This window comes from Phyllostomus hastatus, unplaced genomic scaffold (genome assembly GCF_019186645.2).
Source record: "Phyllostomus hastatus isolate PE091 unplaced genomic scaffold, TTU_PhHast_1.1 phas_scaffold_114, whole genome shotgun sequence".
In the NCBI taxonomy this organism is placed as follows: Eukaryota; Metazoa; Chordata; class Mammalia; order Chiroptera; family Phyllostomidae; genus Phyllostomus; species Phyllostomus hastatus.
In genome coordinates, this window is record NW_025334006.1 from 2,448,141 (window position 1) to 2,463,001 (window position 14,861).

General features: G+C 52.8%; 1 protein-coding gene across 1 annotated transcript in view; it reads left to right on the forward strand.

Moving 5' to 3' along the window:
• The window catches only part of KIAA1549 (KIAA1549 ortholog), a 123,974-nt gene that overhangs the window by 47,897 nt on the left and 61,216 nt on the right, over positions 1–14,861 (forward strand). The window contains exons 2-8 of the mRNA XM_045855665.1: positions 1,032–3,869; positions 6,571–6,659; positions 7,700–7,877; positions 9,172–9,302; positions 11,473–11,656; positions 12,906–12,965; positions 14,414–14,562. Of these exons, the coding sequence (XP_045711621.1) occupies positions 1,032–3,869; positions 6,571–6,659; positions 7,700–7,877; positions 9,172–9,302; positions 11,473–11,656; positions 12,906–12,965; positions 14,414–14,562 (3,629 nt within the window). The remainder of the gene's footprint in view (positions 1–1,031; positions 3,870–6,570; positions 6,660–7,699; positions 7,878–9,171; positions 9,303–11,472; positions 11,657–12,905; positions 12,966–14,413; positions 14,563–14,861) is intronic.

Genomic DNA, 14,861 nt, shown 5'->3' on the forward strand with positions numbered 1-14,861 from the left:
GCCACAAGGAGAGGGAATGCACACATCGGAGAACATAGGATGCTTTTGGCACGTAGTGGAACTTGGTCCTCAGACACCACTCACTCGCTCATTCAACGGACGCTCATTGCACTCTCACTTTATGTAAGGGATGCAGATCTACCGTCCTGGTCCTCACGAAGCTCACAGTTGGTCTCAGGCGGATGGGATGAGGGGTACGGCAGTAGGAGCTAGGGAGAGGTGCCAGCCCAACTTGGGGAGGGAGGGGGCGTCTCTGCTGCGTCTGCAGGACCAGGAGGCGTCGTCCTGGGGTAGAGCTGGGGGAAGGGCATTCCTGGCAGAGGGGCAGGAGTGTGCAAAGTACACTCCTGCCAGAGAGAACTTGGGTGCAGGGAACTGCTCGTTTGGGCAGAGCACAGTCAGGAAGGCGTGAGGCTGGAGCAGGGGTGATGAGAGGTGAGCCTGCAGGCAGCCCGGGGGCCCGCCTGTGGAAGGCCGTCGGACCGGGAGGCCATGGAACCCTCTCACCTGAGGAGTGAGTGATGCTATCAGAGTTGCCATGTTCATTTCTCTCAGGAGCCAACTCTATGGAAGAGAAAGAACATGGGTTTGGGAGGTAAGGCAGGCTTGCATTCAGTTTCCACCTCCACTTGTGTCCACGTAATCACGTAATCGGTGTCCTTACCTTCTGCGAGCATCTCTGTTGCGTGTGATAGATACACGAGAGAGAACTGACTAGACAACTCCCCAGGGCCTCCCCTGTTTGCACTGTTCTGTGGTGACGTTAGCGAGAAAGCGAGAAAATGCCTTTGTGTGCACACACCGAAGCTTAAGTGAAGCTGCAGCTCCAACGTGTGACTGTTGGCAGATGCTACCCTGGCAGCGATGCTGGCAGTTCCTGGCTTCCAGTTAGCTTTTTCACTTCAGTGAGTCGTGACGGTTCCCAGTGAGCGGGTCTTTGTTGAAAGAGTACATTTTTATTTCTGAACCCAAGGCTGAGCTGTGTGACTGGCCTGGCCTTGCAACTGACCCAGCTTTTATTGGCTTTGTAGATGAGCGTTCTGCGGCACAGCACAGCCTTCCCGCGCCCTCCGTGGAGCTCCCGCTGCAGAAGAGCACCGTGCGGAGCCCTGCACACTCGGCCTTAGCGGGAACCGCCCCGGGGCCCCGGCCCAGCCGTCCCCTCCTCCGTGCCACGCCATCCCCAGCCGCCACTGCTTTGGATGCAGCCTTTTCAAACCCAGGACAGCTGACCCAAAGTGCAGCGGATCACAGCATCTTTGTGGCGAACTCCGTGTCCGTGACGAGCAATGAGGTGGTCCTAGAGGATGAAGAGATAGAGAACTTCTTGCCAGAAACTCAGTGGCCCACCTCCCGCCTGGTTTCCCCAGTGCAGTATGTCACAACTGGCCCGCCAGCGCTGCTGGGAGAAACACGGGACTCCGTGCTGACCCCGTCCTTGCCCGTGGTTTCTTCACAAGAGGAAGAAGTGGCATCAGCCTGGGAAGGCACGGTGCACCAGCCAACGATGTGTGCTGATTCCCCGAGTCACAGTGGCGCTTTCCAGGCGACTTTCCTCCCTGCCAAGGGCATGATTCCAACTCCCAGTAGGAATTTGGTGCTTTATCCTCCTGAGCCTCATGGGCAGTTACCGAGCAGGACTCTGCAGGAGACCGCGGCCTCAGGGACCGAGGGTGCTGCCAGCCTCCTTTTCAGCTCAGCGTCTTCTGTGTCTCGGCCAGGAGGTGACGGCGTCACCCATCAGCCATCTCCCCCCTCGGGGGAGGTCTCATCGCCTCCAGAGGATGTTCTGGCCACAGGTGCGGACAGCTACCCTGAGGGGACCACTGCTTGGAGTCAGAGGCTAGGAGAAGACGTCTCTGCAGGAACAGATTCCACGGCCACCGTATTATCCCAGACAGCCCTTGCTTTTGGAGGTGGTGGCAGCAGCAGCAGCAGCAGCAGCGGCATAAATTCAGCTTTGTCTTCAATTCTCCCTGCGTCTGTGTCCTTTTCTACTCAATCAGCGAATGTTTCCCATAACCCCGTTCTTCCCAGCCACTCCAGGGACGCGTGGGAAGTGCCCGGCAGTTCAGTGGTCCCCGGGCACTCGGGCGGCACCCACGCCTGGAGCCCCGCGACTCCGCCCAGACCATACACGTGGTGCGCGTCCTGCACCCTGGCATCCCCACGGCACGATCTGTCCCCGAGCCTCGTGGAGAAGGACGTGGGGTCGGGGGACGGCGCGGAGACCGTAACCGGGTGGGACGCGAGCAGCAGCGTCTCTCCGCTGAGCAGCGCAGTGGCAGATTTCGCCGAGTTTGAGGAGGAGCCTCAAGACTATGATACACTCTTCCCCTCGAGACCTACGGTCCCGCTGTCTTCTCCGTCTGCGGGGATCTCCAGAACCAGCGCCGGTCTCGCAGCGGAGGTGTCCGGGAGCAGTGCCCCGTCCGCCCCAGCGTCTCCTCCCCCTGGCCGCCTCTCCCTGCCAGCGTCGCTCGACACGGCTTCCTCCGGCCCCATCTCTGTCATCGACACTCAAGGCGCGCCGCCCAGTGTGACAGCCGTGTCTCCCTCGCTCACTGCCGGTGCTCCCCTCGCCTCGTCTTTCTCCATCACGGCACACGCCCCCACGCCCTCACTTGCTCCCGGAGACCCAGCTCCCTTTTCTCCTTACGGTTTGGATCCCTCGGGGGAGGCTTCGTTTTTCCTGGACCGAGAGCCTGCCGGTGTTTCCCGCCACAACACTGGGAGTACGCCGGAGCTGGCCTCGGGCTTTTTCTCCACGCCGCCCCTGGAGGCCAGCCTGGAGGCCAGCCGCACAGGGCCTCTGTCTTCAGGGCTCCCTGTGACTGCGTCTGCGCCTGCGTACGCGTTGGCGTCTGCGCCGGCGTCAGCGTCGGCCTCGGCGTCAGCGTCGGCGTCGGCGTCTCCGACTCCGGGGTCGAGCCTTCTGTCAGCCCTCTTCACCCCTCAGGACTTTTCTGCCCTGGTTGAGCCATTTACGTCCTCCGACTCAACCAGTCTGCAGCCACCTCAGCCTCCTGTTCCTAGTGCCACGAGCCTGGAGTTTTCTCAGCTGTGGCCAAGGTCAGACCTCCTTTTAAATGCATCCACTTTTCTACCCGGAGGCTCGCGACTGTCGCTTCTGTCAAGCCTCCCGTCTGAGTCGCTCACGTTCTCTGGAGCACCAGCGGTTTCGCCGGCAGACTCCGAAGCTCCTGTTACCTCGGCCGGCGCCGCAACTACCTCCGGCTTGGAGTTCCCACTCCCGACCCGGGAGCCCGCAGCCCCAGCCTCGGTGCCCTCCAGTTCGGAGCCCGTCCTTGACCTCTGGACTCCGGGACCTCGCCTGACGTCACTTTGGAGTGCTCTTCCTACAACACCCCCTCTAGTGGAATCATCCCTCTTTCCGACTCCGTCACCTTCTGACGGCGACCTCCGTGCTGCGGGCGCTCCCACGTCTGTCCCGTCCTCTTTCCCCAGAGGCGTTCCCACCGCCACGGTGCTGGTCACGGCCACGGCCACGTCCCCGTTGTCGTCAGCGTCCTCGCTGGGTTCCGAAGCGACCCCGGCCCCCTCGCCCACGGAGCCTCGGTTCGTGGGCCGGTCCTTCTCCCCGACAGAGGCGGCGAGGAACACCACCGCTGTTCCGGGCGCATCCGGTACCAGTGCTGCCCCCTACAGCGCTGTCGGCACCACCATCCCGATCGGCAGCCCCGAGAGCCAGGGTCCCCACGAGAGCAGCGCGGCTCCGCCCTCGCCGTCCCTCCACCCCGTGTCCACCCCCGCGCCCGAAGCCACGGCCACTATTCCAGCGGTGCTCACCACCAGGCCGCCGTACGTGTGCGATGTCACGGTTCCCGATGCCTACTTGATCACGACTGGTAAGGAAGGCGCTGCCTGGCCCTCTCGCGTGGTTGGGGCGGCCTCCCTAGGCGCCGTGTGGAATGCTTATGTGATGTGCAGCTTCGTGGCACAGAACGTAGGCTGGAGAGCCGGAGATCTGCTGGGTTAGTAACTCTCACTCTGCTGATCACCTGTGAGGTCTTCAGACAGGTATGTAGCCTCGCTGAGCCTCGGCCTCCTCCATGATTAAGCGAGGATGATAGTGGCACGCACTTCGATGGGTTGTTGTAAAGATTTAAACACATTGACGCATGGAAAACACTTAACCCACTGCCTGGGGTATGAGGAGCACCCACTGATAGTGCAGAGCAGTTAGCAGTAGCAATAAGAGCAAGTAGAAGATTTAAACAAACCGTAGAAGCTTTTGCTAGGATATGTGTCTGTGGAACTGGTGACCCAGTGGATGCTTAGAAGACACGGTTGAAAGAAACCTGAGTGATCTGCCAGCAAGCAGCATCGTCCCTTGCTGCTGCCTGTCCCCTGAAACCGGAGCCCGTTTCCTGTTAAAGCCTGTGCCAGTGCAGTGACTGGGCCGCTGGACCAGGCTCCCCAGCCTGTTCTTCGTGATAAATGACAGGGCTGCACGAAGTCCTGTGACCTGTGCATGTGTTCATACTCACATGCAGCACCCTGTGGCTGCACAGCCTGGGTCTGTGTGTTGGTTTTGAGGGGGCTGAGGGGTAGACATGAACAGAGGGGGTGAAGATGGCAGGAGAGGCCGAGGAGGCGAGGTGTGGACGAGGAAGGGAGGACAAGGAGAAGCAGAGGTGGGGAAGGAGAAGGAGCGCATGCTTAGTCTTCGTGCTCCATGCCGAGTGGCATGGGCGGTGTGTCCCCTGCTCGAGACTGGGGTGCTGCCACCCTCCCGAGGGCTGGGAGCAGCTGGAGCCTTTGCTTGCTCACCTCCGCCCTCCCCAAGTGGAACAACCATTTGTTAACTCATGGGACCAGTAATTATGGAGCACTGAGTTTGCGTGAAGTGCTGTAAGAAGTTTTATGGGATATAGAGAGTCCTGCAAGGCGTGTGCATTCCAGCAGGGCGGATGCTGAGCCGTGTTTCCCAGCAGCTATGTGGAGAATGGTTGAGGCAGAGTTCTGTAAGAGTGACTGTTTGGGAGGATCAGGGACGGGTTTGGAAGGATGTGAATTGGAGGTCACGTCTAATGAGACTGTCATCTGAAGATGGAGGAAAGTGTCCTCCAGGTTGAGGATGGGGTGGTGGCACAGCCCAAGGGCATTCGACTTGGCTGGTAGCTAGATTGTATAATGGTCGTAGTTAGATTGTATAATGGTCAGAGGTAATTATGCAGGAAAGGAGGTTGGAACTAAGTGGTGACCTTTCACCTTCGGGATTAGAGTAGTCCAGAGGAGAGCTCAGAGTCCTAACAGACATGACACTTTTCTTCCATGCTGCAGAATTGTTACACAGTAGCTACAAAGTGGTCAGTTACAAGGAGCTCATTAAAATAAAACTATCTCTAGAATTCCATGACATTTATGATACTTCTAGTGACAATGTATCTTTTAGAATTCTACAGATAATTAGAAATCATTTAGTAGTATCTCTAAGAATGTCAAATATGTGTCGCTTGGATTAACTTTCATATATGGTATACATTTAATGAACTTGGTGTCCTTTGTTAGGGATCCATGTATTTTAAGGAATATTTTGGGGTAAAGTTCATCCACTCCCACTGTGCACGAACACTTCCACAGTGTCAGTGGGTGTGCAGAGTTGGGCGGAAGTAGTCAGGCTGTCACGTGGTCTCCTTAAGTGGAGAGGAGTGTCATCTTTTGTGCCAGTGATCATTGTGACCCACAGGAAGTATCATCTTATTTAGAATCTTCATTTAGATTTTGACTCTGGGTGGGTTTGTTTGTTTTTTTAAGTTATACATTAGAGAAAGAGAAGGGTTGGGGTGGTTCTTTGTCCTCTGAAAGGGAAGGGTGTTGTGTGGTTTTTTTTCTGGTTTCTGTTTTTAGCTCTCTAATAAAAGTGAGAACACACTCTGTTGAGCCCCGACACACTGTTGGGAAGGCCCTGACCACATGCATCCAGTGTGGGGCGAAGCCGCCCTCCCCACCCTGGGCTGGCCTGACCCTGGCCTTCCTCAGGAGTTCCTTCTCACCTCTCTTGGCTCTGGGGAAACTGTAGATATTTTGAGAAACCATGAAATGTTTGTTTGTTGATGATTCTTCTTTCCCAGCACTCTTAGACCCATATCCCAGTGTTGCAGTGTTAGATCTTACCTTGAGTAATTTGAGAAGGTGGAAGTTACGGTGGTGGGCCGTGGAAGTATTTAGAGTAATACAGCAGGTCCTCGAGTGATGCCATCTCGTTAGGACGTTTATGAGATGCTGAAGGAGCTTGCCTCTTGTGGCAAATGAGAACTCCATGTTCTCTGTGCCCTGGCTGGGCCAGGACAGAGTCTGATTCCCGGTCTCACCCGCCGGGGCAAAGAGTTGAGGGTTTTCGCGGTGTGCTGAGCTGATGCTGAGCGTGGTTGACCTGGTGTCTTCAGTGATCCACTCTGTTCTTTCCTCGTTGGGGCCTTATATACAAAACAGTTTTTGGAGCCGCCACCACACTGGCACTGGCACGGCCCGGGCTCTGCCCTGGGGCCCGGAAGTGTGGTGCCCATGTGATTCACAGCGACACTAACCTGCGTTGGTTTGCAGTGCTGGCCAGGAGAGCCGTGCAGGAGTACATCATCACGTCCATCAAGGAGGTGCTGAGGGTCCACTTCAACCGCGCCGTGGAGCTCAAGGTGGGTTTCCATGGCGAGGAGCCCAGTGGGCGCCCAGGTGAAGGCACGTGACAGTGGTCATGAAACGCTGTTTCCCTCCCCCATTTCCACCCTCCCCCCAGTGAATGCCTGCTCACCCTTTGGGTCTCTACTCCAGTGTCACGGGGTCAGGGGAGCCCTTCCTGACCACAGGTGGGGTCAGGGTTAGTCCGTTGGAGGGCTGAGTCGGGCTGAAGGGGCTGCAAGGCCAGAGTTTGGGGTGACAGCCCAAAGGGTCGTGCTTCTCTTGATTTACATGAAAGGGCTTGGATTTGAGTTTAAATTAGGTCTTAGAGAGAGTGCATGCTTCTGTACGTTCAGTGAGACAGAGACACATTTTCCAGTGTTTCTGGCGGGCACTGTGCTAAGGCCTCCCCTCCCCCGATAAGCTCGGCAGCCACGCTGGGGACCCCGCACTTCCCAACGGGAGCCACGGGCCACGTGTGGCTGCTGCACGTGCAAAATGGGGCTCGTCTGAATTGAGGTGGGCTGTCAGTGCCACACACACACTGGATTTTAAAGACTTAGTGGGACAAGGGATGTCAGGCAATTTGCATTGAAACGATATGTCACATATATTGGGTTAAGTAAAATGTCCTTAAAGTTAATTTCATCTGTTTCTTTTTATGTGTTTTTTTTTAAAAATGTGGGTGCTAGAAATTTTATAATTGCATATGTGGCTCACCTGTTTCTTTTGGAAAACATTGCTCAATAGAAGAACTATTTTTTCTATGTGGGTTAAATACAGCAAACGCATTGAATTCTCCGTAACTCCTTATTTAGTTCTTTCTCACTATCCTCGCTCTGGTAATTTCTTGCTGTTTTAGGGAAGGAGAGCAGATGTGTAAAAGTAATGACTCAAATAAACTTTTGACGGTCTGCGAAGCCCTAGCCCTCCATTTAAAACTAGCTATTTATTTTTTTTTACCTCATTATTTTTCTACTCAATCCGGCTTCCTGTCTCTGGGTTGATGGTAACTTTATTTGATAACTATCACCTCTTGTCTTGTTTGTTTTCGTAGGTGTATGAACTGTTCGCCGACTTCACTTTCCTGGTCACATCTGGCCCCTTTGTCTACACGGCCATCTCCGTCATCAACGTGCTCATAAACAGCAAACTCGTGCGCGACCAGACGCCTCTAATCCTGGCCGTGAGGCCGTTCCTTCTTGCGCCGGAGTCCAGGTTCCAGGTTCAGACAGGTGAGGTCACCGGCCACGGTGGTTTTGACTTGTAAACAGAATCTCACTTTACTTTTTTAAAAAATATTTTTAAAAAATTTGGCGAGGGTTTGGAAAAACCTTATTTAAATTTTCAAAAGCAGGCTAACTGTGAAAAATTGCCGGCGTAGACGAAAGTACACAGGACAGTTCAATGAACCCCCTGGTCCTGTCATATGGTTTCAGTAATTTTCAGCGCCCTGTTCCATCTACACCCCCATCTACCTTCCCTCCTCTCACATTATTATTTTTTTTTTTGTTTTTCATTAAATGTATTGGGGTGACATTGTTTAATAAGTATACAGGTGTCAAGTGTGCATTTCTATGCTGCATCTCCTGTACGTTGTGTTGTGTGCCCACCACCTGGAGTCAGGCCATTTTCCATGTATTTGACCCCTGTTCCCCGATCCTGCTCCGCACCCCCGCCCTCCCTCCGATTACCGCCACACTGCTGTCTGTGAGTTTTTGTTTGTTCTCGTTCGTTCATTGGTTGCTTTCAGCTGTATATCCATACGTGGTTCTCGAGTGTTTCTGTCGGACTTATTTCTGAAACACTGCCATTTGCCACAACGTGGATCGATCTTGAAAGTATCTCACATTATGTGAATATTTATGAATATTTATATTCATAAATATTTCAGCCTATGTCTCTGAAAGAAGGGTTATTAAACAAACACACAGATACATGTACATACACTCATACATGTATCCATACATAAATATGTATCTATCATTAGTAGATATCATTATCACACTCCCTGAAATTCACAGCTATTTCTTCTACCATATTTAACTTTTTAGTTGGGACATTTTTCAAATGTACAAACGTAGGGAGAGTAACGTATTCAGCCCACATATGCCTGTCACTAAGCTTTAAAAAATTATCAACGTTTTCCCAATTTTGTTTCGTCTCTTCCCTACACATTTTTTTGAGGAAGCTAGAGTGTTTTAAAGAAATGCCAGATACCATGTCATTTCACCCACAAATACTTCAGAATTCAAATCTAATTAATTCAAACATATTTGAAATGTTTCAGTCAGTTAAGTGTTTTCCCACTTAAAAATGATAACATCGCCTTCAGCTTGCGTATCTTCCTTTGGTGCAGAGATGGCGCTCTGCGTTTTCATGATAGATACGTGAAAAATAACACGTCCTGGGACTTAATCCTGCTTAGGGACGAACTGGTTGATTTGGACACTCTCTCTGCCTCTCCGTGTTCCTCGGTGCTGAAGGAGCGCCCGGCTCACGGGCCTGTGGTTGCCGTCTCTCTTGCAGTCCTGCAGTTTGTGCCCCAGAGCGTGGACACCGGCTTCTGCAACTTCACCCAGCGCATCGAGAAGGGCCTGCTGATCGCGCTCTCCGAAGTGAGGAAACACCACCTGGGCACGTACAACTTCACAGTGCAGGTGAGGAGAGCGCCGAAGGCAGGGCAGGATGCTTTAGCCTTTAGCCTATGCAACGAGGAACTCGTTTCATAACGTTTCACTGAAGATGCACTTAACTCTTGCTAATTCCCTCCAGTGGAGACTGTTCTGTTCACAGGGGTCAGGGTGGCCCTCCTTCCATGGCCTCAGAGCGGATGAGCAAGGAGCTCAGCTGTGGTGCTCGGAGGGGAGGTGAGCGTATACAGGAAGCTCAGGAAGGTGCTAAAAAGGAATTGTATTGATTTGTAGATATCCAGTGGGGGAAATGCATAAATACACCAGTTTGCATGTTGCAGAATACCATGCAAGGCAGTGCTTCACTCTGAAAACAGGGAATGTAGCTGCTTGTCAGAGACCAGGCTTTGTATGTATCGCATGGAAACTGGTGATGTTTTTCTATTTCTTTGAGATCTTTTCCTCCATATTCTTTGCTTTCTTTTTCTGGAATTTATGTTAAGTAGGTTTTGGTGCTCTTGGATTCACTTATATTTCTTATTTTTCTTATATATTTTTAAATCTCCTTTAAAATTCCCTGCTTTTACAAATTTTCTAAACTTTGTCTTCCAAGTCATTAACTTACTCTTCAACTGTGTTTATTGTGTTACTCAACCCCTCTATTGGATTTTTGTGTTAGCCATCTCTTTTTCACTATTCTTTGCTCCTTTTTTATTGTAGCCTCTCCTGCAACAATGCAGGATTATCTTGCATGAGGATGTAATAGCACCTTGAAAGTCTCTGAGGACATGAGGGTTTTTTAAAAGTTGTCTCTGTTCCCTGTGTTGATCTTCGTCCTTTTATTTAAAAAACCCACATTATTCAAAGAACACTATTACATATTTTTTAAACCTCACTGAAGGATATGTTTATGATTTTAGAGAGAGAAAGGGAAAAGGGAAGGAACTAAGGAGGGAAAGAAAGGGAGAGAGAGAGAGTTAGAGAGGGAGAGAGAGAAACATCGATCGGTTGCCTCCTGTACACACCTCGACTGGGGACCAGAGCCATAGCGTAGGTGTGCACCCTGATCCTGGAATCGAACCGTCAACCTTTTGGTGCACATGATGAAGCTCCAACCAACTGAGCCACCCGGTGTTAGTCGTCTGCAAGTTCCTGGAGACTGATGGTTGATTGAGGTTAGGAATGAAGGAGCAAGTGGTTAATTTGGCAGCTCTTTCGGCTTCCGCCTTCAACTGTTCAGTCTGTTTCTATGTCAGCCCTGTGCCCTGATGGGAGATCCAGTGGGGCCCTGGGCACAGGGCACGGGGCACTGGGCTGTGGCTGTGGCTGGTCAGGGATAGACAGACCGGGACCCCTGCCCCCAAGCAAGATCAGGAGGCCGTGCCCTGGGATGGAGCGCGTGAGTGTGTTTTTCGGGCAGAGCCGCCTTTTGTTTCATTTTCTCTCCTTTTTGTCTCTTGTGAGCAGTCCCCGCCCACCTCCTTGCTTAGGGGCCTACCCTGCAGTGCGTCTCTTGGTCCTGGGCAAGGAGCTCATCGTCCTCAGGGAGCAGTGCCTTGGCTGTTCTGGGTGGAGATGTGGCTGCTGTTGGTGCCTCTGCTGCGTGGGCCTGGGCGTGGCAGTCAGAGAGGAAAGAGGAGGGAGGAAACTGACTCGGCTCCTTGGCATGCAGCCTTGAATTAATCGTGGCAGCGACTCTCGGTGCCTGTGGATCTGCCTGTGGAGCCCGCCCTGGCCCTGCGGCCCCGGGGCCCCCCGGGAGAACGACTCTCGGCTCCACGGGCATCTGTGTCTGTGTGTGCTGGGGCTCGTCCCTCTGTTCTGGTTTCCATCAACGTGATTCCCGCCTCTCTCCATTTCCCAGGAATTTGACAGCATCTCAGGTTTTCTCCCACTCTCAGCGCTGCTGTGGACTTACTCCTTTGTGTTCAGGCTCATTGTTATGTCTGCGGGATTTGGGATGAAAGGGGGAGGGACAGTGGACACACGTGCTCGGTTCGTCACTTACTGTGCCAACATACTTGTTCACCACGAGGACTGACAGTACTGCAAAAGGGAAGCAGGCCATTGATGCCCGTCACCCTTCCATTAAAAATGTTCCCCCAGCGAGGGAAGCTGTGAGAGAGAAACCAGCGTCAGGCTCTTCGCAGGAGGTTTTTGTGCATTTTAGAAGCTGACCGAGACTTCCTCCTTTCAGATCTTGAATGTTACCGTGGGCTCTTCGAGGGTGGCTCCTCGCCGGGGCCCAGTGAACATCGTCTTTGCCGTCAAGAGCGCGCAGGGGTTTTGGAACGGGACCCAAGTGAGTGCGCTGCTGCGGAACCTGAGCGTGGTGGAGTTCAGCTTCTACCTGGGCTACCCGGTGCTCCAGATCGCCGAGCGTGAGTACCGCTGTCCCGGACGGCGCGGGGATGCGGCCCTGAGCGCTTTTGTCGGTGTCCCTCTTTTTCCCAAGGGACAGATTTAGCTGAAATCAGAATGTAAGTCAGGTAAAAATTGGAGCTTCCCAGAGGTAAGCCAGGGTGGGCCTCCGGAGCCCTCCCCACCCACAGCGCTCTGTTCCTAGGGAAGGGGCGCTGTGAAAGGTGAGACCGGTTCTGGAAAAGGCGAAACCAGAGGGCGGAGAGCAGCCCTGTGGGTGCCAGAGGAGAAGGGCGGGAGGAAAGCTGGACCCCGGAAGGGCAGCAGAGGGCAATTCAGGGAGGTGATGAGCCTCTTCTGTACCTGTACCGTGGTGCTGGTTTCACAATGCCGTGCATTTGTCAAAACCCACAAAACTGGAACCCCCAAAAGAGTGAGTTTTATTTCGTGTACAATTAAAAAAAAGAATAATACACGAAGACAAAACTTTTCTGCCTGGGAATTAGATTCGTAGTGCAAAGGGAGTGGGGTGAGGGTGGGAGAAACGTTTCCTTCAAAACCAAAAACAAAACCAGCAGATTCCAGAGTTGAAATCAAGCCACAAAAACAAAAATAAATAAATAAAATTTAAAAAATAAAATAATTAAGATGGAATAGTCAGATGATTCTTAATGTATTCAGTGTACGGCTAATTACATGAAAAAGAATAACTTGTCAAATGTTGCCATCGACCGGAATAAAATCGTTCTTTACATCGGGCAGCGGTCAGTAATGCACGTGAGGAGATGGATAAAATAGGTGGCTAGACAACAGGTGTGTACCAGGACTGTCCCACGCAAACCAGGACATCGGGTCACTTGGCCCTGAGTCACTGCTGGGAAATCCGGAGGCTCTTTGAGGACACAGTGTGAAAACTCATTGCTCCGGAACAGTGACTTTTCCAAAGGAACGTGGGGTGGTTCTGCGAAGCAGCGTCCCACCAAGTCGCTTGAGCAAGGCCGCCCTCCCCCCTCGCTCTTCCTCCCTCCCTCTCTCCCTCCCTTCCTCCCTCCCTCTTCCCCCCCCACCCCGGGACGCCCATGCTCAGAGACTGCTCACTGTTGATACCTTCACTGTAATTGGATTTTCTTCTTCCGTGTTCAGTGCTGAGTCATACAGGAGAGGCAATGTCTCGTGACTTACCCGCTGTTTCCTAGAACTCTTTCCTTCCGAGTGTTGCAAACATGTTTTTTACCGACCTGTTCTCCCCCAACCCTTTCCTTCTTCTAGCCTTCCAGTACCCGCAGCTCAACCTGTCTCAGCTGCTGAAGTCGTCCTGGGTAAGGACAGGTGCGTTGACCTTACGTCATGTTTCGGGAACGGTGAGAATAAGGAGTCCGTGCGGGCGTTACTGAGAAGGATGCCGCCTTTCCTGTTTCTCAGTCCTAAATTCAGGGCAAAGTGCACCTCAAATTCCTGGCGAAGGAGGGAGGAGGAAGGGACTCCGACTTGGCTGTGGGGATGCGTCCCACTGAGCTGTGGCACAAGAAGTGTTGGCCTTCTCTCAGATTCATGCCTCACGTCCAGGGCCGTCGGACAGGCACTGACCGTGGCCCCACCTAGAGTGGCATGAGGCTCTGAAGCAAGGCTTACTCTCTCTCTCTTTTTCTAAAAGTCTTGTTTGTTTGCTTTTATGTAAGGACAAGAAAGGTAACTCGGTGAGCAAATTTTTAGAGTCTCGTCGGCCTGGGTCAGATATTTACAGCTGTGGCATGCATCGCCACCGCAGACTCTCACCCAGTGCCCGCAAGTGTGAGAGGCAGTAACGTACTCCCCTGTGCCCAGCATGTGGGCAGCGCAGTGGAGCCGGTCACGGGGAGGGAGGACTCGGAGTGGCGACAGTCCCCATTCCCGAGTTCCCGCACCCTGCGAGGCCCCCTTTGCTTCCCCTGCGGCATTCCACGTAAAGGCCTCACCCCTTTGCGAGGTGCCCTGGCCTCATTTTCCAGATAGTTTTCATAGCAGTTGAGTGACGTGCCCGCGGTCCTGTCTCAGAGGGATGCGAGCCAGTGCTGGCTGGAAGGGAAATCTGGCAGATGGTCTGCTGAGATAATCTTGTTTACAGCAGACGCCTGAAGACAGGCACCTTATCTGGAGTCAGTTCATGAATCGAGATAAGATGCGAACTTAAGCCGGTTCCAGAAATTTTGGAATACAGTGCAGACCAAGTGTTTGATCCTGTGTAGGCCCTCTCAGCCCCAAAGCGCTGGCCTTGCTGGCTTTCTGGGACTTCTGGCCACCCGTCTTTGCAACAAGTGGGGCCTGGAACTGTAGATGAGACTCCTGAGCCGCCCTTCCTGGTCGCCCTCGCTCCCCCTCCCCCCTTCACATCTCCTCTCCGGGGCAGCGATGTCCAGCCTGTGTTGCACAAGAATCTGTAGGACGTGTAACACCCAACTGTTGAGTCAGGGGTGCTGACCTCTTTTCCCTTAGCTTGTCAAATAAAAAAAATGGCAAAAGCCAATACAACAGTAGCCGTCCAGTGTGAATGAATCAAAATTACACCTATTTTTTTTTTGGTCAGATGGACAAAAAATAGCATCCATTTTTTGGTGTGCTGCAGAAGTTTAGTAATTAGTTTATGTGCGCCAAGAGGTGAAAAGGGTTGAAAATTGCTGCTCTGGAGATTGGCATTTTATGGTAACCCCGTGTTAATTTCTCTCCTCCACGCACTCTTTTATTTTTTTCTCCACCGCTAACTCATTTTGGGCTCTATGTGTGTTTCCCTGGAAATGCAGTCCTCCTGGGGGTTGTCGAGAAGCAGCTTCAGAACGAAGTGTTCCAAGCCGAGATGGAGCGCAAACTGGCCCAGCTGCTGGGCGAGGTTTCCAGCCGAAGGCGGATGTGGAGAAGGGCCACCGTCGCCGCGGGCAACAGTGTGGTGCAGGTAGGTACCCGTGGAGGCTGGAGGAGGAGGAAAGGAGAGAGAGCAGACGGAAGTCATGCCACATGTTCATGCAAATGGGAAAGGCCACGAGAACCTTCTGATTCAGAGGGGTTGCCGTCTTAGGGGGTGACCCCATGTGGCAGTGTTTCAGTTCGACTGTAATCTAGACAAATATTCCTGAGTCCTCGGTAAGGGGTCAGTGCGGGAATGGGTCTTGCGGGGAGCACAGCGAGCCGATTGTGCCAGCGGGTTGCCAGGCCGTGGGATGGCCTCATTCTTCAAAAAGTAATTTTTTAAAA